General features: G+C 35.5%; 1 protein-coding gene across 1 annotated transcript in view; it reads left to right on the top strand.

The window, feature by feature from the left end:
- Window positions 1–22,272, top strand: part of LOC150082902 (lysine--tRNA ligase-like) — an 89,470-nt gene that overhangs the window by 31,045 nt on the left and 36,153 nt on the right. Inside the window, exons 7-9 of the mRNA XM_090376904.1 lie at window positions 2,286–2,405; window positions 3,759–3,921; window positions 17,457–17,630. Of these exons, the coding sequence (XP_090233030.1) occupies window positions 2,286–2,405; window positions 3,759–3,921; window positions 17,457–17,630 (457 nt within the window). The remainder of the gene's footprint in view (window positions 1–2,285; window positions 2,406–3,758; window positions 3,922–17,456; window positions 17,631–22,272) is intronic.

Below are 22,272 nucleotides of genomic sequence, written 5' to 3'. Positions count from 1 at the left end.
CATTGGTAAAGTTTCACAAGAAACAAATAAAAATGTTAAGTGTCAGTAAAGAAAGCCAAACTCGTATTTCACAAAAGTTATCTGGGATTCGAGGCTCTGATACAGAACTTCATTTTTTATCCATTTACTAATAGTGGCTGTAAGGTTCCAGCATGTATTTACTATATATTATCTGCTATGTGGATTTGAAATGATAGAATTTTGTGAAAACCATTGTGGCAATTCTTAATTGTATTTTGACTGCTGGGAACTGATTCTGATTACTGTTATCAATAAGCTATTCAATGATATGATTATGAGGTGATATGATATGATATGATTAAGAGGTGATATGATAGGATGTGATATATGATATGATATGATTGAATGGTTTTTGCTGATGATCAAACACCATGATGTGTATCTGTTATTGATTTTAACTAATTACATCTGAATTGCTCACATTCAAACTGTATTTCATATAAATTTTAAAGCGAGCAAAATAAGGCTTAGAATGTGATGGTTGAGAAACTTTCCCATGTCCACAACTGGTATTGGAATAATTTTTTGAGGTGAGCAATATGCTAAAATTGTGAAGCTCTCAATCAAGAAATGTGTGTACAGTGAAGTTGCCACAATGATTTTTGACATCAGGTTGTACATGGAATTTGATTATCAATGAATCATCCAAGTACGTCATAGCATGACTTTAATTGATATCGAGGAAATACTGCATTGATAAACTACAGCACAGTTCCTATAATTTTGTGCACGAGGTGTGGCTGTTAAATAACAAGGCTATTTCAATAAAATAAATATAATGAAATAATTCATACCTTTCAAGCTATTCTCTTCAAAATAATTGCCTTGGATATGCACACACAGTTTCATACATTTCTAGAAGTTATCTTCTGTAAGCCCTTTTAACACTTTGGTCATTTTTCTGAATGTGTTCAGTGGACTGAAAATGGGTTCGTTAAGTATATTTTTCAGTTTAGGGAAGAGAAAAAAGTCACAAGGAACTAGGTCTGGTGAATAGGGTGCATGTTCACGTACAGGGATTTGTTTTTTGGCCAGAAACTGGCAAACAGAGAGTGCATTGTATGCTGGAGCATCTAACCATCCTTCCACAGCTCAAGTCTCTTCCTTCAAATTTTTTCACACAGCCTTGTCAGAACTTCAGTGTAGTATATTTGATTGACAGTCTGATTTGTTGGAATATTTTCAGCCATAATATTTCCTTTATTATCGAAGAAAACAAGGAGCACGGTTTTCATTTTTGGTTTTCACATTCTTGCTTTTGTTTTTTTGGTCTGGGAGATTTTGTCTTCCGTTGCATTGGCTATCTTTTAGTTTCTGGGTTGTATAGGAATAGCCAACTTTCATTAAAATTAATTACAGTACTCAAAGTCTGGATCTTCATCCGTTTTCTTCAGAACATCTTCACAAACTTGGAGTTTTTCTCATTCTTTGATCTTCATTCGAAATTTTTGGCACTATTTTGCCATGCATTTTTCTCATGCCTAAATTTTCAGTTAAAATTTGTCTGTTTCTTTGTTCATATTGAGTTTGATGCAGCCATTCTAATGTTTAAACGACAATCACTTTTAATCAGTATCCTTACCAGGTAAACATTTTCGTCAGTTTTCATGGATACTGGACAGCCTCATCGTTCATTGTCTCCATATTCTCTCTTCCTTCTAAAAATCTTTTATGCCATTCAAACGTGCGAGCTCTTGACATAGTATCTTCCCTATAAACTTGATGTAAGAACTCATAACTTTCATTTGGTGTTTTCTTTAGTTTTGTTAAAAATTTGAGGTTGATTTGTTGTTTGGTTTTTTTGTCTGTCATTTTTCTGTCAAACTGCAAAAACTAGGTAATGAAAACCTATCTCACTGCAAAGCAAATGAGTGTGTTGGAGCATGACTTGGTAGACAACTAGCAAAAGGTTAAAGGTCAACTGCCGTGCCTTTTCACAGGTGGCACTTGGTGTGTAGTGGCTGCATGCACAGTCTTGTTATTTAATTTATAGTTATCTTTATATAAAGTGTTGATTGGTTTAGCTTGTAAGTGGAATAGTGTTAAGCAAAATTGAATGTTTTATTCTATAAGTTATTAACAAAATATTAAGAAATTGTGACTTAGGAAGCTTAAAATTCATTTAAATTTCATGTATTCATTTTGAACCAGTATTGAAATCAGTTCTGGGCTGTGAACCATTTTCTTAAAAATCAGGGTTCCTTGTTCCTCTCACAAAGTGTTTGATGCGATGCTTTCTTATATTTGAAATTTTTTTTTTTCAGGTGGAAACTCCAATAATGAACATGATTGCTGGGGGTGCAACAGCAAAACCATTTATTACTCATCACAACGAGCTGAACATGAATTTGTATTTGAGAGTTGCCCCAGAACTGTATCATAAGGTAAGATGTTTGACAACGAGAATCAACGTTTTTTTATTGACATATAAGTGTTTAAAACCCGATGTACTTCTAAAGCACTGTACTAAATAGCTCTATAGAAAAAGTGCAGAATTTATCAGGATGAGTTAAGTTTCATTATGTGGAATTAAAAATTTGCTAACTTTTTTATGTAATTGTTATTTAGACTAATTATTTCTAACAGCTAGATTTAATGTGTTTCTCTTGAAAACTGGAATTTTTCTTTTTTTCCTAACTTAGTTTTTTGTTAGTCATTTTTCTTTTGAAAACAATGCTTTTAGCTAGGATGTTCTGTCACCTGCTCTCTTTGTTTGCCAACTCCTGTCTCTGAAAGGTAGTCAACATAACAAATATATTTTGAACCTTGATGAATTTACAGTGAATTTTGTGTTCCATAGGTGTCAGTTGAATAATAAGTAAAAGATAATTTCAATGAAAGTGTACATTAACCTGTTTTTTACCTGTAGAAAACTTCTTGCTGAAAATGTCTTTGTATACAATACTGCAAATTATATTGGTCTCCACAAGATCTTTGTCACCCGTTATCTGAATTTCAATGCTGGCTATTGTCCTACATCAAGAAATTGACCATGCCCAAAGGTTGACTTATTCTGATTTTTACAAAGACCAATGCAATTGAATGTTTGTCCCAGTTTTGTTGATTATTATATATGATATTATACAGGAAATAGTGACAACGTTACCCTATTTTTTACCAGTTAAGATAGAACAATAAATGATTTGTTAGTTTTTCAAACAGTCAACAGTAAATGATTTTGCTGACTTTTTTAATAATCAAATGGATCCTGTTGTAGAGAGACTATCATTAATACAAATATTCATATCAAAAACACAGTCAGTTCCTATCCTATCTGCAACTTTGTGGTGGCAAACCAGAAAGGGAAAGAAGGGCTAGGTGTTTGGGTTGAGAGCATTACATCATTGATTAGTGATGGCCCATCCTTGATTAGTTGTAGCAGTAAGCTTCCTAAGTTATTATTAGCACATATTGCTGAAACCACACATGCCTCGGTGTTAGTTACTCACAACATTCTAAGAAAATTCAGTACAGAATGATTATACATCCATTATAATTACTCAGTACAGAGTGATTATATATTCATTAGTTTTGTCTAAAATTAAATATTTTTATGTATATTAAACATCATTCTAATGATAATTGAGTAAAAGTGAATTTACTGGAGTCTTCTGAGTCATAATTCAGATTAGTTTTTAAGTTATTTCATTATAATTTTAAATAATTCTGTAATTATCTGTTATATTATAATTACAACTTGAAATATCAGTTTATTTGTTTGTTTGTTCTCTGTTTAGATGTTGGTAGTTGGAGGAATAGATCGAGTTTATGAAATAGGCCGTTTATTTAGAAATGAAGGCATTGATCTCACTCATAATCCTGAATTTACCACCTGTGAGTTTTATATGGCCTATGCTGACTACAATGATTTAATGGTAATAACAGAAAGCCTAATTTCAGGTTGGTAAAAATTTGCTGTTCTTATGTTCTTAGAGGTTTTAGTATTTTATGAAATCACACTGTTGTAATTAGTACTTTCAATGTAAATAGTTTTTTTTTTTTTTTTGCACTGTTATTATAAGTAGTGTTGTGTTTTTATCTTATTTCAATTAACTATATTTTTGCAGTAGCATTGATTATTTCAAAGTATGGTTTTAAAGTATTATATTAGCTGTCCGGCTTTTGTGATTTATACATGTTTGATTAGCTTAAGTTAAAAACAAACAAGAAATGTTTGTTTTTTACTTAAGTTAATTTGCTAGCATTTAGAACTAACAACTGTTAAATAATTATATTTATTATAATATAACCTGTTAAATAATTATATTTATTCATTGCAAATTTACAAAAGAAATTCATAATTAGCTGAGACTTTGAACAAGTTGATTTTTCTATGTGGACATTATAGCCATAAATTACTTATGCTCTTTACACTGAATGAGTATTTTGCATCTACACTCACACATGAGGAATTATGAAGGTTTGAAAATGACAGAAGGTTATAAAATTGTAGCAGGATACTTAATGATTTTGTAATAGCTGAAAGCAAAGTGGAGGAGAAATTGTTGAAGTTAAACATAAGAAAAGCACCTGGGGTGGATGGAATCTATCCAGTTATATTAAAGGAGGCGGCAAAGCAACTAAGCAAACCCTTAGCCATAATTATGAGAGCGTCCTTGGACTCAGGGGAGGTTCCCACGGACTGGAGATGTGCAAATGTATCCCCAATTCACAAAGGGGGATCGAAGGGTGACATGAGTAATTACAGGCCAGTTAGTTTAATTTCTGTTCCTGGTAAAATAATGGAGTCACTGGTTAAAGATGCATTGCAGGATCATCTAGACAAGACTGCAGCAATAATTCAGACACAGCATGGGTTTGTTAAGGTAAAGCCTTGTCTTACAAATTTGATAGGATATTATGATGTGGTTACAAAGGAACTGGATGCAAAAAATAATTTTGATATCATATATTTGGATTTCAGGAAAGCTTTTTTACACTGTTGCGCATGGAAGACTATTGTACAAATTGGAGCAGAATGGTATTAAGGGTAAGTTGCTACAATGGATAAAAGGATGGTTAAGTGGGAGAAGACAGAGGGTGGTAATCAATGGGTGCTGCTCTTCTTGGACTAATGTTATTAGTGGAGTCCCACAGGGTTCGGTGTTAGGTCCACTGTTGTTTTGTATATTTATCAATGATATTGATGAAGGTATATCAGGCTTAATGTCGAAGTTTGCAAATGATACAAAGGTTGGCAAGATTGTTAATGACAGTAATAGCAGTGTGCTACTGCAACAGGATTTGGATAATTTGGGCAGATGGGCTAAGAAGTGGCAACTGAAGTTTAACCTTGACAAATGCAAAGTACTGCATATGGGTAGAAGTAACCCCAGAGAAACGTACCAACTGTGTGGTACTACACTTAAGGTGGTAGAAAATGAAAAAGACCTGGGAGTAATTGTGCAGGCAGATATGAAGTTTTCTGAGCAATGCAGACAGGCTGCCAGGGCAGGTCATGGGGTTTTGTCAATGATATATAGGAATTTTGCTAGCAGGGAAAAGGAGGTGATTATCCCTCTGTATAAGGCAATGGTCAGGCCATGCCTTGAGTACTGCGTACAGGTCTGGAGGCCTCATTTTAGGAAGGATGTAGATTTACTTGAGCATGTACAGAGAAGGGCAACAAGATTGGTGAGGGGAATGAAGGGATCCTCTTACCAAGAGAGGCTTAAGTTCTGCAAATTGCAGTGGCTGGAAACGAGGCACCTCCGCAGTGATCTGATTGAGGTATATAAGGCCTTGAATGGGTTGAGCATGCTGAATTCTTATGGGATCCTTCCACTTGTTCAGATTACGAACCTAAGGGGGCATAAATTCAAATTAAGAAAGGACAGATGTAGAATAGATGTGCGGAAATTTGCCTTTAGCCAGCGGGTGGTTAATTGCTGGAACAAACTTCCATCTATCGTTGTGGAAGTTGATAGGTTGAATAAATTTAAGGAGGAACTGGACAGGCATTTGGAGGGAATGGTGTGAATTTTTTTTTTTTTTTTGGCTGATGCTGCATAAGCTCATACACTTGCTTTCTTGCATCACATGCCACTACTACTACTACACCATGATGAAATTATTTGTTATTTAGCGGTATGTTACAGCACTTTAATCGAAGCTGTGATGAAAGAAGACGAAAGAAGATATTTGTTGACATACGTATAACTTGAACTTCTGTAGACTGTAATTTTCAGGAAATACGTATGAAGGAAGGTTGTTCCAGAAAACAGCAGCTGAATGAATAAACGAGGAAGATGAAAAGTTGGTTCTGTGAGTTTGAAGTTGGACAGTAAATTGATGTTTGCTGGTGGCAGCACGTGTACGGACTGTTTTGAAAGAGAGAGCAGGAATTATAGAAGCCAATTCAGAAAAACATTGCCCGTGGAAGTATATGTAGAAAAGGCATGCAGCAGAAACAGTATGTCTATGAGACAGAGAGTGGAGAGAGACTGTTAGAGATGAGTCATTAATTAACCTAACTGCCTTCTTCTGAATGGAATCTAGAAGCCTGAGAGAGGTTATGAGGGGCATCGTCCCAGATGTGGAAACAGTATTCCATGGTAGGCCAATTTGTGATCTGTTTGGAAGAAAAGAAACGTCGAGAACAAAAGAGAAAACCAAGGTTTTTAGATGCAGTGGAAGTAATATTTGTAATGTGCTTGTGCCAAGAGAGATTAGAAGTCAGGGTAATCCCCAAAAGAAGTATATCATCTTGCCTATTGTTTGTTTGTTGTTTGTTTGGTTTTTAGGAGCATTAGCAACTAAGACCACATTGCTCCGGGATATGCGGTGGTCATTCCCTGACCTTTCCGCATCCTATGTATTTGGTAGTGACAGGCTCGAACCCCGGTCTAATCAAGAAACGTGTGCTATGCACTGCTGCTCTCATCTTGCCTAGAAATCAGAGTGTCACCAAAGATAAGCATAGGAGCAGAAGAATCCTTTTTATGAGATATAAAACAGGACTGAAGAAGGATTGAAATCAACTAAGTTGTCTTTGCCCTACTGGAGATCAGCATTTAAGGAATTGGTGGTGGATATTTGAGAAGTTGAAGCTGATTGATCAGGGCAAGGTTTCTCAAACTGGAAAGTGGAAAGCAATGTGTTATCATCAGCAAAACTATGGATATAATTTCTGGTCAATGAAAGAAGGTCATTAATATACAAGAGGAAAAGAGTGGGGGAAAGAACTGAATCTTCGTGGACACCAGCATTAATGGAGAAGTTAGAGAGCCATCTACCATCACCCTCAGTGAGCAGTCAGAGAGAAAACTGGATAACCAATTACAAAAAACAATTGGCAGACCATAAGATGGAAGCTTGTTTAGAAGACCTTTATGTCAAACACAATCAAAAGCCTTTGAGATCTCAAGAGAAACTGCTTGTTTCACCGAACTTTTCCAATGAATTTGTCCATAAATGGGTAACATTAGCCAGAATATCACCAGTGATCAACACTGATGGAATCCATACTGGTGGTCGTTGATCAGATGGAAGGTTTCTCCATTACTTTAGAAAGAGTAGAAGACTGTAAATTTTGATGGGACAATAATTGGATGGGAGGAATTTGTCACCCTTTTTAGAAACTGGCTGGATATGAGCAAATTTCCAAGCAGAAGGAAAAACATCTTTGGAATAAGAAAGTGAAAAAAGATGGCAAAGAACAGGAGTAAGCTCAGAGCACAAGTTTTGAGAACAAGTGGAGAAATACCATCAGGATATGGAGTTTTCTTAGCATCAAAATTTGTCAAAATCCTTCTGACATCCTTTTGACAGAAGACCATAGGAGTCATTGAATGGAGCGTTTTGGGAATGGTGGTAGGTGTTTTACCAAGATCATTAATACATGATTTGGAAGAAAAATGGGATGCTAGCAGGTCAGCTTTATATTTGGCTGAAGTGACAATAGAACCATCTGGTTTTGACAGAGGTGGAAGCAGAGATGGGCAAAAGTTGCGGCCAATAGTTTTAGCAAGAGACCAGAATGCTCAGCTACCATTAGAGCAAGAAGCAAGTTTTCTACTCTTAGCCTGTTTGAAATCTAGTTTGGACTGATTAATAACTGCTTTACAATTGTTGTGAGCTTTGGTGTAGGCAGAAAATGAAACTGAAGAATTGGAAACAAGCTAATTACGATATGCAACATTCTTCTCTTGAACAGCCTTAGCACATTTATTGGAAAACCAAGGTTTAGATAAAGGACGAGATTTTAAAGTGGAGTGTGGAATAAAGGATTCCATTCCTACAAGAATAATTTCACTGACATGATCTGAGCAAACGTTGACATAAGAAGTTTTGAAACAGTAATCCGACCAAGGAAAAGAAGAAAAGAAATCACGCAGGTCATCCCATTTTGCATTCTTGTAATGCCAAATAATACAAGGTTGGGAATAGCCATGAGATAAAGGCTCCATTGGAGAAGAGACAATCACCAAATTGTGATCTGAGGTACCTAAAGGACCATTCACTTCGACCGTGTACATAGAAGAGTTGTTTGTGAGAAAAAGATCAAGCATGTTGGCTGTATGGTTGGGATTTTCCGGTATTCTTGTAGGTAAATGAACAATCTGTGCAAGGTCATTAGTAATTGCAAAAGCCTCAGCATCTCAACCAGCTGGGTCAGTGTGACTAGAAAATGGAAGCCAGCTGGAGTTGTGAACATTAAAATCACCAAGGAAAATTACCTCACTGTTAGGAAAGTTGGACTGGAGAAAGTCAAGTTGCAAAGAGAGGAAGTCAGAGAGCTCCAAGTGATTAGTGGAGTTGGGAGAATGGTAGAGACTACAGATGAATTTGACACAATGAGGTAAATAGATTTTAAGCCAGAGGAGATTCCAAATTACCAAGTCTCTGACAGGGAATATCAGAATGGTCATATGCACAAGTACCACCTTTGAGGCAAAAGGAACCATACAGTGAATAATTTGGGCAACTGAGATGAGCAGTGGTTGAATCAACTGATAACTGAGATTCTATCAGAAAAAGTACACGGGATTTGGCAGACTGCAAGTGGAAATGGACGTCGTTGAGATTAGAACTGAGACCACGTATATTTGTGAAATGAACTAGGAAGTGTTTGGGAAGTTTAGATCTTTTCGCAGATGAGCTTGTTCTGTTAGTTTGACAATTCATGGTGTAGTTTTCAATCGTAAGAAAAAGTGGGTGGGGGGAGATGCGTATGAATTAAATAAATTTTTGGATATGGCATACACATGATAAGAATATACTCAGGTCCTTAACATAACGTGGCCTCGACAATGCCCCCCCGCATACACACTACTCAGACTCTCTCCAGCCACTATCTGGCAGAGCAGAGGTAGCAAGATTATACTAGCTAATCTGGATGCCTCCTAGAGAGTTACCAATAGGTTTGGTCTGGTGTACTAACTAGTGGCTGGCCTGCGAAACCAATTTTAGAGCTGTAGCCTCGAAATGTAAGGCAGTTTGGATCTCCCCATGGTGTTCATCATAACCTCAAAAGACATCAGTCATACTGCATGATGGAAGAGATGGGGAAGGGATTAAATCCAGGTAATCATAAATATAATTCCCAATGAGATCTATGAGGTGTATGAATAATTTTAAATTCAGTGACATTTCCCAACTGCTTTTTAACTGTTTAAAACAATCACTGAATTATCAAACACTCACTCATTATCTAACTGTTATTGAATAATCCAGTCCAAAGGTCAATATATCTGTACCATTTTATTTGTTGAGATTTTTTTGTTAACTTTTGTAATAAAAAGGCTTCTTTGATTTTCCTTTTAATAAAAGCCTGCCCCCACTCCCGCCAGTATTTTGAAGTTACTTTCAATGTGTGTGTGTGAATTTGCACTCGGCTGTGTATTCTGTCAAATTTTTTTTTAACTCTTTGAAATGTGTTTTATATATCTGTATATCCCTTACTATCTGCAGCCTGTTACCCTAATGGACTAGTGGACTGTTCTTCTAAGTGATCAGACATGCTTTCTATAGTCTCTATGGATTATATCTGGTTTTAGTGTTTCTTAGCCTCCCCCCAGTAAAAAGTATGTTCCTAAGAAGAGAAAACTAGGGTGAGTCTGTGGACACCTTTCCTGAGTCTGATTGTGAAGGGGTTGCGCTGAGCTAACTGATTTACCATCTGCTGCTTACTACCGTTATAACACTGTTCGTTAACATAAGAAAATGGACGCTGATTAGCATTGTTGCCCTTCACTCTCAGAATTTTTTTTTTTTTTTCTGTGGCCTTTGACCCTCTGGCGTGGAGTGGCCAAGGGTTTTGTCACCATTTTGGTACACTGGGGTGGCTGATGGTGGCACAGGGGTCTTGTCAGTGTTTATAGGTGGCAATAGCTAGCCATAATCAAAATATCTATTTTATTAGCTTTTGCCAACATTTTTAGTTTCGGTTTCGATATCGTCGCCATACTGTCTTCCCCAACAATGACAGCCAATGGGCTGGACTTTTTGGCACAATTTGTAAAAATAGAAGGCTACCATTTTGAATTTTCATGGCTGCCCACTGTAGAGGCCGCCATTTTGTCTGACTGTTTTTTCTAACATGGAAATATATATTTAGAGACAGAATATTGGATGTTATTACTTACTTGTGATTACTAATATAAATTATGGAGGCCACCATTTTATATCAAATATGTATCTTTGTGTAAAATTATTGGTTGCCCATGTTAACTTGTGGTAAAAGGCTACCATTTTGAATTTTCTTGGCTGGCTACTGTGGTGGCTGCCATTTTGTCTGACAGTTTTCTAATGTGGGAATATATATCTTGAGACAGAATATTGGTTGCTCAAGTTATTACTTATTAGTAAATACAGATATAATTTTGTGGAGGCTGCCATTTTATATCTATATGTATCATTGTGTAAAATTATTGGTTGCCCATGTTAATTTGTAGTTTTGGCCCTGGTTGCTTACACTGAAGTGTAAAAAGTTATGGTAAGTAAATTTGAATGTATATTTATGTAAGTGTATTTGGTAAGTATAGTGGGTTGCAAAAAATTTGGTAATACTTTACTCGATTTTGTACTGTTTAGATATATTTCTATGGGCTTTTATGAATGTTTATGCTTAGGCCTAACTTACTGTGTATACATACTGGCTAGTGAGCTCCTTGGGCTAATTTTGAATGTTAAACTTCAAACCTCAATATCTCAGTCGCTGTGGGCTGATCATTTCGATCCTTGGGTCTATAGTCTAATGGAGCACCCCTCTTTTGATCTGCTTGGGTGGCAGCTCCACCTGGCGGCTTATTTTTGAGTTCGCTCATAACTTCTTCAAAAGTGACAAACTTTTTAAAGGTTGGTGTATGTGTTCCACCCACCTTCATTTACCTTCACACCGAGTTTCATCGTGATTGGACAGTAACTTATGTTTTTATTGGATGAAACATAAATTCGATTTTTCATCCAGGTAAATTTTGAGATTTTTAACATAAACTTTAATTTAGCATAACTTTGCTTCTTTTGGACCAATTGGGTCCAAATTTGGAATATTATTTTGTCTTCGGTTGTTCTACAGTTTGGTTCCTCTAGCGCCCCCTGGTGAAAAAAATTAAAAATTTTATTTCTATAAGTTTAAAATGGATAGTAGCAGTTCTAGCAACTCAAGCATCTCTGCTGGTAGTTCCTCTGGAAGTATGCCTGTAAATCTGACTCCTGCTCCTCTGAGCAGTCACACCTTGAATCCTGTAGTTAAATTTACTTTTCTTCGCGAACTGCCCTGTACCAATATTGATGTCTCACCTCTGGCTCCTAATTCGGATGTTAGAAGTGCAATACACTCTGTTATTAGTTCTACACCTATTCGTCACTTTGACAGTCCCTCAGTCTCCTCTATTTTAACTGCTTATGGTCAATATCATAAACAATTTATTTCCTTCTTTAGGCAGGGTTCTAAAATTACTTATAAAATGGTGGCTAATGCCTGGTGTCTTTGGTCTCAGGTTGTAAAAAGTGCTTTAGAGAACGCAGTGGCTTTTGAGAGTTGTTTAAAGAATTCTGATAAACTAGCCTACATTATTAAAATAAAGGATGACCAGATCCAGGAATTAAATACTAAGCTTGACTCCAAAAATGAAGAACTTAGCTGCATTGTGAATGCAAAGGATGATAAAATTATGGAACTAAATGTCATGATAAAGAGAAAACTAGTATACAGCTTAGGGACTTCAATAATAAATTAAATTCCAAAAACGAAGAATTAAAAGATGCTCTTAAGCTTAAGGATGAACAAATTAAGGAACTCATTGATAAGCTGCTTTTTAAAGATGATGTGCTTAGGGACCTGAACACTAATGTAAACTCTAATAACAAAGAATTTAGTGATATTATTAAGTCCAAGGATCAACAAATCATGGAATTAAAGGCCAAGTTAGATTCCAAGGATGTTGACTTAAAGGATTTAAATACTCGGCTGTGTTCTAGGGTGGATCAATCCTCTGATCTGATTTCCAAGATAAATGCTTCTTTAGTGCCTTCTCATATCTGTGACTTCATATGCGTCAGTGGTCTCCGTTAGTGTGCCTTCGAAGAGTGTTGTGAGGTCATTGCCTCCTGGTTTCCAATCCAAAAATATCGTTTTAGTGAAAGCTGATGAAAACTGTGATCTTCTAACCAGTGAAGAAATTCACCATACTATCACTTCTAATCTGAAACAGGAGTTGAAAAGTCTTAGGATAAAATCTATTCGGACTGTCAGGGATAAAGGAGTGGCTATTGAGACTAATTCCTCTGAGGACTTAGACTTCCCTAAACATTGCAATAAATTTACTGAATTGAACCTTAAACTAGACTCTCCAAAGTGTCTTAATCCAGTATTAGTTATTTATGATATACATCTTGGTACTTCTGAGGAAGAGTTTTTAGACGACTTATTTACAAAGAATGTCGGTAACTCCAGCATCTCTCTCACAGATTTTAAGAACGAAATTAAAGTTCGTTTTAAACTTAAAGTTCTCAATAAGGTTAACTGCCATTGGGTGGTGGAGGTTTCACCTAGCCTAAGGTCTCACCTACTTAGCTCTCAGGGTCGCGTTTTCGTCGGCTGGGTGGCACACACTATTACGGACTTTTTTATCGCAGTAAGGTGTTATCAGTGTCTTCAATATGGGCACAATTCTAAGTACTGCAGACAAACCTCTCCTACTTATGGACACTGTGGCCTTAAGGGCCACCAAGTCTCTTCTTGCCCTATTCCAGATGGTCCAGTTACTTGTTCTAATTGTCGAGCTCGCAAAAAGAATGCTGATCACTCTTTCCGGGATCCTTTGTGCCCTGAATTTCTAAGGGCCCAAGAACTCATTAAATCTAGAACAAATTATGTTCTCACTTAATAATGTTTTAGTAATTGTTCCTTATCTCTATAAGGTTTTGATAAATTATATATATAATGTGTGATCTTTTGAGAATTTTGGTAATATGACTTGATTTTAATGTACACATTGTTATATATAATGAGTAGAGTTGTCTAATTCATTTGTTAATGTTATGTTTGTTTTAAGTTTAATTGATGTCTCCTGGTTGGAGTTCACCAAATTGTAATATTAAATGTCAGGGTCCCAAATTGTGGTGGCCTTTTGGTGTTACTGCCCCATTTCACGACCTTTGGTGTACAGCCAAAGATTGCTAATTTATGTTTTTGCTGGCTGCTGTTGGGTTCTGGAGTGTGGGATGGACCTCTCCCTGCCTTCTCAGTCCCCCATCTTAAATCTTTTGCTTGGAAAAGATGGACCTCTCCTCTTCCTGGCAAACTTTCCTTTGCTGTACATGCTTATTTTATGTATTTGTTTATACTGCTATTATTGTACTCAAGTATAGGTTTGTTGCTAATAGTGTCAAATTAATTGAAGGTGTTAGTGTCCCATTGTTGGTGACCTTTTGGTGTTCAGCCATGCTTATTTTTAACAGTATACTAGCTCATTGCTGTTGGGTCCTGAGGGGTGGGATGGACCTCTCCCTGCCCTCTTGGTTCCCTTTTACTTTGTTCTTTTGCTCGGAAAAGATGGACCTCTCCTCTTTCTGGCAAACTTTCTTTATCATGTAAATATTTCATTGAATATATTTTTGGCATTGCTAGTATATTGTTACTTTTTGATATGTTAGATAAATTTTGCACTCAAGGTCTGAGTGCTCATTTTAATTAAATTGTTTCATGGGCGTACTTTTACACTTTTATATATTTTATATCTTATATTTATTTAAATTGTTTAGTTTATTACTATTGTACTAATGTACATATTTATCTGTTCTTGTTAACTCTCAATATTGATCCACTTGTGGCTTATATTGTTAATGTATGTTTAATTGTTTAATAGTATTAGTATTGTTTGATTGTTAATATAAATCCTTTGTATTAATTTACTTCTTTGTATTTCTGAGTTCTGGGAATTGCATTTGAACTTTGTCTTTGATTTTGTACTTTTGCTTCTTTGTATACAATAATCCTTTTGTTTTCTTAATTTTAGAAAATGCTATTATAATTCTTGTATATCCTCCCCCTTTTCTTGCTCTTTTGGTAAAGTGGGCAAGGTTCCCTCATGCTGTGAGAGCTCGCTTTCTATCTATGTATTTTAGTATTCTTTTGTGAATTTTCTCCTTCTTGCTCTCCTTAGTGTGGTGGATTGGGCTTCCTCATGCTTTGGGGGGCTTGTATTTTCTTCTTGCCTTTGTTAAGGTAGTTTTCTTGTCTTTCTACAAATTGTTGGGATGTTTTCTTATTAATCTTCTCTGTATTTCCTGGGTCAGGAAATACGTTGGTACTTTGCTTTCTGTTAATAATCCTTCTGTTTTCCTAATTTTGGAAATATGTATCTCTATTCCTTCTTTATTCTCCCCTTTTCTTGCTCTCCTTGGTGTGGTGGTTGGTCTCCCTCATGCCTGGGGGAGCTTGTCTTTTCTTCTTGCCTTTGGCAAAGCATGTTTCTTGTCTTCCCAGTGATCTTGTTGGGAAGTCTATTATTTATTCTTCTTTTCTTCTTGGGAAATCAGTTTTCTGATTTCCCCTACGTGCTTTCGCTAAGTAGTTCCTGGCTGCCTTCTTGTGGCTAGGGATGGGAGTGGCGGGTCGGGGTGTTCTCTTTGCTCCCAGTTACATTTGTTTCTAGGGCAAGCACTTGTTTGTTCATTGATTCAAATTCTTCTCGTAATGCACCAAGTTCTAATTTAAGATCGGTACACTTCTTACATTGAGTAGAAAGAAAAGAATCACTGGTTGAACTAGGTTTATCCACTAGACCAACCTTAGAATACATGCCATAGGCCAGTGTTTCTCAAAGGGTGTGCCGCGTCACATTAGTGTGCCGCAAAATTTTCCAAGTGTGCCGCGAAATTTAGAAATTTCTTCTTCTATGACTACGTAGGTGTGCCGCGAAATTTTTCTTCTTTGGAAAATGTGCCACGAGAGTAAAAAGATTGAGAAACACTGCCATAGGCTATACAAATGACGAACTCATGACTCACACTGGAATTATCTGTAGGCATTTCCATCTGGGTCACAATATCCTTGGGCTTTGTATTGTAAATGGATCTTATAGCAACCATTATTAAGGTAAAATCTGAACTTTAGAAAGTTTACAAAATTTTAATTTACAATATATTACAAAATTTAAATTACTTAAAAAATATTATAGAAATTAAACTGATGACAAAACTTTAACCACTGGAGAAGTTAAATTTGAGCTACCAAACGAAAATTACAAAGTTCCCGCCAAAATATGGTTAACTAAGGCTAGCTGAATATTAAGCGTAGCTTTTTGAATACTTAACTGAATACAAAAATAAACCAACCTATATGAATATATGGATTCAAACTATATATTAACTACAGTTTATTATATTTAAATTAAAAAAACCTCAAAATTATTCCAAAAATTAACCTGCTATGACATTCCAAAATGCACAGCCACCATATACAATCAAGTGCACTGGTTAGTGTCCAACCAACAAATCCAATTTGCTTCTAGATAATTTGGAATTTATGTATTACTGATTGTACTTCTTTTTTTTTTTTTTCTAAATTTAATTAATATTTTACCAGCGGAAAAAATGGTATCCTTGTGGAGAGAGGAAGGTAGAATATTATATCATTTGCTAAATGTCTGAGTTTTATCTTTTTCAAATATAAAAATGAAAAACATATAACTTCATTTTAGTGGAATTAAATCAAATGGTATATTTGTGTATGCCATTATCTTGATGTGGTATCTTACATTAAGTTGATATTAGATAACATAGACACTCTTACTGGCATCATTTCAGTTTATGCCGACCGGGCTAGCCGGGTGGGCAAAGTGCCTCCCTGGCAACCCAAAGGTCGCGGGTTCGAATCCCGCCTCGGGCTTGGATCAAAGTACTGCAAAAACCTTGGGAGGTGCATTATGGCCACAGAAGCCGGATGCGCCAACAACTACAAAAAAAAAAAAAAAAAAAAATTCAGTTTATTCCTGCCCGGGAATGTGTGTTGCCTATTTTAATTTGTTATTTATTTTTGGCATAAAAATTTATGTACAGTTCCTATATATACATATTCTTACTACCTGTATTGTAAACAGGGAATGCAAAAAAGATGATAGTCTTTCAGTAAGATGGAATGCATTGAATTTTGAAATAAAAATTAGTTTTAAAGTTTTGGCAAAAATGATTTCCAGCATAGATCCGGACATTGAAAGAAGCACATTCAAAAGAAAATTGATCTGATGAGTGGTTACAGATTTATTTTCAGAGAGAGAGAGAGAGAAGCATAGTAGGCAACTGATCTTACATTCATTTTCTTTAAAAAAAAAAAAAAAAAAAAAACAGCTCAATATAAGACTAGTTCCCCCCCCATCTCCCACTTCCCTTGATTGAAAAATTAGCTATCAGAAATGAAAAAATATTGCCCAGGTGTTTTATTTCAGTAAATTCTCATTGCATAGCCTTTGAGTTTTATTATGTTATTTATTGATCATAGCATAATGTGTATTGATAAAAATAAGTTTGAAAATGGAGTATGTAATGACAATTTATAGCCTTTACGGAACCTTTCCTTGAATTTTCTATGAAAATCTGGATGCTATAGCATGCATTTCTACTGTGCGCTGCTTTTTTGAAAAAAAAGTTGTCTAGTAGAAATTGCTGAATTAAATATTGATTATTTAAAGGCATTTAAATATTCTGAATCATTTCCCAGTTTTGATTAATTCAGCTAATTGAATTAACCATAAAAAAAATATAAATGATAGATGTAAATAATGTAAAACATAGATGTAAACAAATGGAATGATCTCAATTCTAAAATGATCTTAGATTATAAAAAAAATACAGGAATTAAAATGGATTGCTATTATAAAATAAAGCAAAGTTTAAATAAATTTTTGTTTATTCAACAAATAAAAAAAATATTAACTTTCTCACTTATAATATAATGATCAAATGTAATTCTTTGCATTTATTGCTATCAGGCATGGTAAAAAGTATCACAGGTTCCTATAAGATTGTGTTCCATCCTGATGGACCAGAAGGTGAAGGAGTTGAAATAGATTTTACACCACCATTCCGAAGAGTGCGAATGTTACCAGACCTTGAGCTGGCTTTAGGCGAGAAGCTGCCTGATCCACAAGAATTGGGAACACAAGGTAGTATGTTTTGAGAATCAAAGTTACAATCATTCACATTGACGTAAAATCAGTGCGATTTTTACATCAGTTTTATTACTGATGTAAAATCATTTCTTGTCTCACTTATTATTATTTATTAGCATTAGCATTAGTAGAGGCATATGATGCAAGAAAGCAAGCCTATGCAGCATCAGCCAAAAAAAAAAAAAAAAAAAAAAACACTCCCATTTCACCCCTCCGTTTGTTAGAAATACCTGTCCAGCTGAGCCTTAAATTTATTTAGGCTATCAACTTCCACAACAAGGGATGGAAGTCTGTTCCACCAACCAACTACCCACTGGCTAAAGGTAAATTTCCGCACATCTATCCTACATCTGGCTTTCCTCAATTTGAATTTATGCCCTCCCAGGTGATTATTCTGAGCAAGAGGAAGAATCCCATCAGCATTGATCATGCTCAAACCATTCAAGGCTTTATACACCTCTATCAGATCACCTTGCCGGTGCCTAGTCTCCAGACACTGTAATTTGCAAAACTTAAGCCTTTCTTCGTTAAGAGCAACCCTTTGTTCCATTCATTAATCTTGTTGCCTTTCTATGTACTCGTTCCAGCAGCTCTACATCCTTCTTGAAATGAGGCCTCCAGACCTGTATACAGTACTCAAGGTGTGGCCTGACCATTGCCTTATACAAGGGAGTAATCACCTCCTTATCCCTGCTAGAAAAATTCCTGTATATCATTGACAAGACACTATGAGCTACTCTTGCACCCCGTTTGCACTGCTCAGAAAACTTCATATCTGCCTGCACAATTACCACCAGGTCCTTTTCATTCTCTACCACTGTCAGTGTAGTACCACAGAGTTGATACATTACTCTGAGATTACTGCTTCCCATATGCAATACTTTACATTTGTCAATGTTAAACTTCATTTGCCACCTCTCAGCCCATCTGCTCAACCTCTCCAGATCCTGTTACAGCAGCATACTGTCAGTAGTGTCCTTAACAACCCTGCCAACCTTTGTATCATCTGCAAACTTGGACATTAAGCTCGATATACTATCATCAGTATCATTTATAAATACAGAAAACACAATGGACCCAACGCTGAACCCTGAGGGACTCCACTAATAACATTAGTCCACGATGAGCAGTGTCCATTGATTACCACTCTCTGTCTTCTCCCCCTCAACCATCCCTTTATCCATAGCAGCAATTTGCCTCCAATGCCACACTGCTCCAATTTGTGCAGCAGTCTTCCATGTGCAACAGTATCAAAAGCCTTTCTAAGATCCAAATATATAATATCAAAGTTATTCCCTGCATCCAGTTCTTTTGTGACTGCATCATAGTATCCAATCAGATTGGTCAGATAAGACTTCCCCTTAACAAAACCATGCTGTGTCCGAGCTATAACTGAAGTCTTGTCTAGATGATCCTGCAGTGCTTCTTTAACCAGTGCCTCCATTAATTTTCCTGGAACAGAAGTTAAACTCACAGATCTATAATTACTTGTGACAGTCTTTGATCCTCCTTTGTGAATTGGGATCACATTTGCACATCTTCAGTCTATGGGTACCTCCCCTGAGTCCAGAGAAGCTCTCATAATTATGGCTAAAGGTTTGCTTACTTCCTTTGCTGCCTCCTTTAATATAACTGGATAGATCCCCACCCTGGGTGCATTTTTTATTTTTAACCTCAACAATTTCTCCTCCACTTTCCTCTCAGTTATTAAAAAATCATCTAGCTCACTGCCAGAGTTTACTTCACCTCTAATTATCTATTTATTTATTTGAACAAAAAATATTATTAATATGTATGCACGAGTAAGTTTGAATTTTCAAACACTTAAGTTTTATATACTTCAAAGTGACTAGAGCGGTGTTTCCCAATGTGGGTCCCACCCCCCACATGGGGGAAATTTGATTTTTCAGGGGAACAATTCAAAAATTGCTCGTCTAGAGTTTAAAACAACCACCTTCTATGATTTAACTTGTACAAAAGAAGAATTGTTGGTATCTCAATTTGAAATAAGCATTCGTTAAATGTTGTACTTTCTATAGAGCCACACATGAAAGTTTGGAGTAATATCAACTACAGTTTGCTCGGAGAGTATTGCTTACTATGCCTAGTGAAGAAATAGTACGTACTGTATTGGATGATTGCTTATGGCATGCACAATGCGCAAGCAAAGTGGTTGTCTACTGTAGCCTACCACAAACTCCGCATGTTATATGAAATAGGTAATTCCTTTCGTACAAATGCTCGTTTGGGCGTCGCGACTATACATTTGGATAGGTTTGGCTATCTCAGATTAAAATAAAAAATTACTTTGTCTGCGCACAGAATTATTATTAATGAAGAACCGTGATACACAATGGTATGTATTTGTCTTATCTGTATATTTCTGTGGTCTCAGTAAATAAGCAAATAAGTCCAAAAACTCGAATTTGCAGGAGAGGAAAAATAAACTTCACGCTCTCGTATAAACATGCATATATTCGAATATACAAATATTTATTACTCATGCTAAAACTACAATAATGAAGATATCTGCATGTCACATAATAGTAAATAATAAATACTTTATTATAGTGCACTTATCTCATTTTTGACAAATTAGACTTATCTGCTTGTTCACAGAGACCACAGATTTAATAGCCCGAATTCAGTAATTTGTGTGATTTATTCATTCAAAAAAGCATACTAATAATTAATTTTGCTATATTAAAATAAAATTAAATTAACTTTAATGCATAGTTTATTTTTAGTTTTTGATTTATCTTATATTTCTTTCTTTTAGTTGCACAGTAAAATGAGTAGTGCAAGTAAAAAAAAAGTTCGTCATTATTCAGAAGAATACTTAAAATTTGGTTTCATACCCGCTGTCCATGATCAAAGGTCACCTTTTTGTCTTTTATGCCAACAATGCTTGACCAACGAATCAATGAAGCGAGGTCGTCTTGAGGCGCATTTGAAGGCGAAACATAATGCTCATGTGAATTCAGATTTAAATTACTTTCAAACTTTAAATAAGCATTTTGAAAAAAGAGCAACATTAAAGTCTTTGTTTATTGCTCATACTGCAACTGTCAAGCTAGTTATGAAATTTCTTTACTCATTGCTAAATCTGGGAAAAATCATACTATAGGAGAGAATTTAATCAAACCATCAATATCAGCATTTCTTAAAAGAGTTCTGGAAAAAGATGACAAAGATGTGAAAGCTATGCCACTCAATAACAATACTGTTAGCAGAAGAATAGATGAAATGAGTGAAGATATTGAAATACAACTTGTTGGAAAGCTGAAAACAAGAAAATTCTCGGTGCAAATGGATGAATCAACTTTGAGAGACAGTGAAGCGTAAAAATTACTTAGATGACAATAATATACCAATGAAAAATATAACATCTTGTGCTGCAGATGGTGCACCTAATATGATGGGCAAGAAAAATGGCTGCTTAAAATTGATGAAAGATGAGAATCCAGAAATGCTTCTTGTGCATTGTGTTATTCATAGGGAAAACTTGGTAGCTAAAAATATTTTGCCTGTTCTTAATGAAGTACTAAAATCAGTTATAAAGTGTGTCAGTGCTATTAAAGCTAATGCCAAATGTGAGCATCTCTTCAAGCTTTTTTGTGAAGAACAAAATGCAGACCATGTGAGACTTTTACTTCACACTGAAGTAAGGTGGCTCTTGAAAGGGAACTGCTTGAAAAGATTTATGGAACTATTTGATACTATTAGTGACTTTTTAAGTGACAAACCTGAAATGAAGCATCTGTTAACGGTCGATGGTAAAGCATTTGTGAGTTATTTAGCCGATATCTTTGAAAAACTAAATATATTAAATAAACAACTTCAAGGAACAAATAAAACTCTCGTCCATGCAAAAGCGAAGATATCTGGTTTCATTACATTTATTGAATTATGTCAAAAATATATTTGTAACAAAAATTTTGAACAGTTTCATTGGCTGCAAAAATGTGAAGTGACTGATACCGCTGTACTTGTTATTGTCGATCATCTGAAAATTCTGCCTGCTGATTTAAAACAAATTGATTTTCCAACCTGGATGATGCAACCAATGTTAGTGGATTTGTCTGATGTATCAATGCAGTACCAAGAAGAACTCTCAGAAATGCAAAATGATGAGTCAGTTAAAACTTTATTCAGTATAAAAGGAGCGATGGCATGGCTTTGTGATGAAACAGAAATTAAATACCCAAATTCAACCAACTTTGCAAGAGAGCTATTGTTACCGTTTCCATCTTCATATTTAGCTGAATGTGGATTTAGTGCCATAAATGATTTGTTGCTAAAGAAAAGAAATCGACTGGATATCACGAAACAGGGAGACTTGAGACTGAAGCTGACTAAATTGGAGCCCAATATAAAATCTCTCTGTGGCAAGCATCAAGCACAAGGGTTTCACTAAATTTAGTGCACTCATCTAGAAGTGACTTCACATGGAATGTTGAAATTATTAAATATTAAATAATAATTACTAAAAATTAAAATATTATAGAAAAATATTTCATATAAATTATTTTGTACTTGAATTTTAGTTGTCTATTATGTTTTGAAAATTTACTTACTGTTTTTTTCTTAATAATTTCCTAATGATTGCTTCCTAAAACCTAAGTCATGTGTCCTG

The sequence above is a fragment of the Mastigoproctus giganteus genome, chromosome 7, assembly GCF_048544385.1.
Source record: "Mastigoproctus giganteus isolate SK-2022 chromosome 7, ASM4854438v1, whole genome shotgun sequence".
NCBI classification, from domain to species: Eukaryota; Metazoa; Arthropoda; class Arachnida; order Uropygi; family Thelyphonidae; genus Mastigoproctus; species Mastigoproctus giganteus.
Note: the sequence above shows the minus strand (reverse complement) of the source record. Positions and strands in the feature narration are given on the sequence as shown.